The 1,161-nt window shown below is 53.1% G+C and overlaps 1 protein-coding gene across 1 annotated transcript; it reads left to right on the top strand.

The window, feature by feature from the left end:
- The first annotated feature begins 6 nt into the window (after positions 1–6).
- Positions 7–679, top strand: SOX14 (SRY (sex determining region Y)-box 14). The gene has a single exon (XM_010193221.1). It carries the CDS (start codon positions 75–77, stop codon positions 591–593), a length of 519 nt encoding a protein of 172 aa, XP_010191523.1. The 5' UTR covers positions 7–74; the 3' UTR covers positions 594–679.
- The last annotated feature ends 482 nt before the right edge of the window (positions 680–1,161 follow it).

Here is a 1,161-nt window from a genome sequence, read left to right as displayed (position 1 = left end):
CGGAGTGGAAGCTGCTCTCCGAGGCGGAGAAGCGGCCCTACATCGACGAAGCCAAGCGACTGCGGGCACAGCACATGAAGGAGCATCCTGACTACAAGTACAGGCCCCGGCGCAAGCCCAAGAACCTGCTCAAGAAGGACAGGTATGTCTTCCCTTTGCCTTACCTCGGGGAAACCGATCCCTTAAAGGCTGCCGGGCTTCCCGTGGGGGCCACTGACTCTCTGCTGAGCTCCCCGGAGAAGGCCAGGGCTTTCCTGCCCCCCACCTCAGCACCTTACTCCTTACTTGACCCCAGCCAGTTCAGCTCCAGCGCCATCCAGAAGATGACTGAGGTTCCTCACACCTTAGCCACCAGCACCCTGCCCTACGCCTCCACCTTGGGATACCAGAATGGGGCATTTGGCAGCTTGAGCTGCCCCAGCCAGCACACCCACACCCACCCCTCACCCACCAACCCGGGCTATGTCGTGCCGTGTAACTGTACCGCTTGGTCGGCTTCCAGTTTGCAACCTCCAGTTGCCTACATATTATTTCCGGGCATGACCAAGACTGGGATAGACCCTTATTCTTCAGCACACGCAACTGCCATGTAACACCCATCCCCCCACAGGCGTGTGTCCCCCTCCCCACCACCACCCCCCGGGTGGCAGCTGGAACTGGGAGTCCATCGTGTGCATGTACATAAAAAAACCAAATCTCCAGAAGTCAAAAGGTCACCCGAAAACCAGGACTTTTGGTGGCCGTCATTGAGCCAGGACAAACACGGACGCTTCCTCGGGGACTTGGAGATGCTCTGGCCTCTAAACCTGCCTGGAGAGCTTGGGGGGGAATCTGCCATGGCGGGGGCAGATGGGAGCCCGGCACTTGTAAGAGTTGGAAATGTGTTTTAACAACAACAAAAAAAGCTGAACCTGGAACTGCCCTTTTGGGACAAAGCAGGGGAGGAAAAGGAGGAAAAAAAAAAGAGAGGCGGTTTCAATTTTTATTTATTCTCTTGACGTCTATGAGTTCTCCAGGGTCTCATGTCACTTGGACTTGACTTTAGGAAGTCTCGGTCTTACTATGATTTTTTTTTGTTTGTTTTCCTTTTGCACATTAAAAGACGAGATCAGCTGTGTTATATATATAAATATATATATATATATTTTGCCACCATGCACT

Source organism: Mesitornis unicolor, unplaced genomic scaffold (assembly GCF_000695765.1).
Source record: "Mesitornis unicolor isolate BGI_N332 unplaced genomic scaffold, ASM69576v1 C13210571, whole genome shotgun sequence".
NCBI classification, from domain to species: domain Eukaryota; kingdom Metazoa; phylum Chordata; class Aves; order Mesitornithiformes; family Mesitornithidae; genus Mesitornis; species Mesitornis unicolor.
The sequence above is the reverse complement of the archived record's forward strand: the minus strand, read 5'-3'. Positions and strand labels throughout refer to the sequence as shown.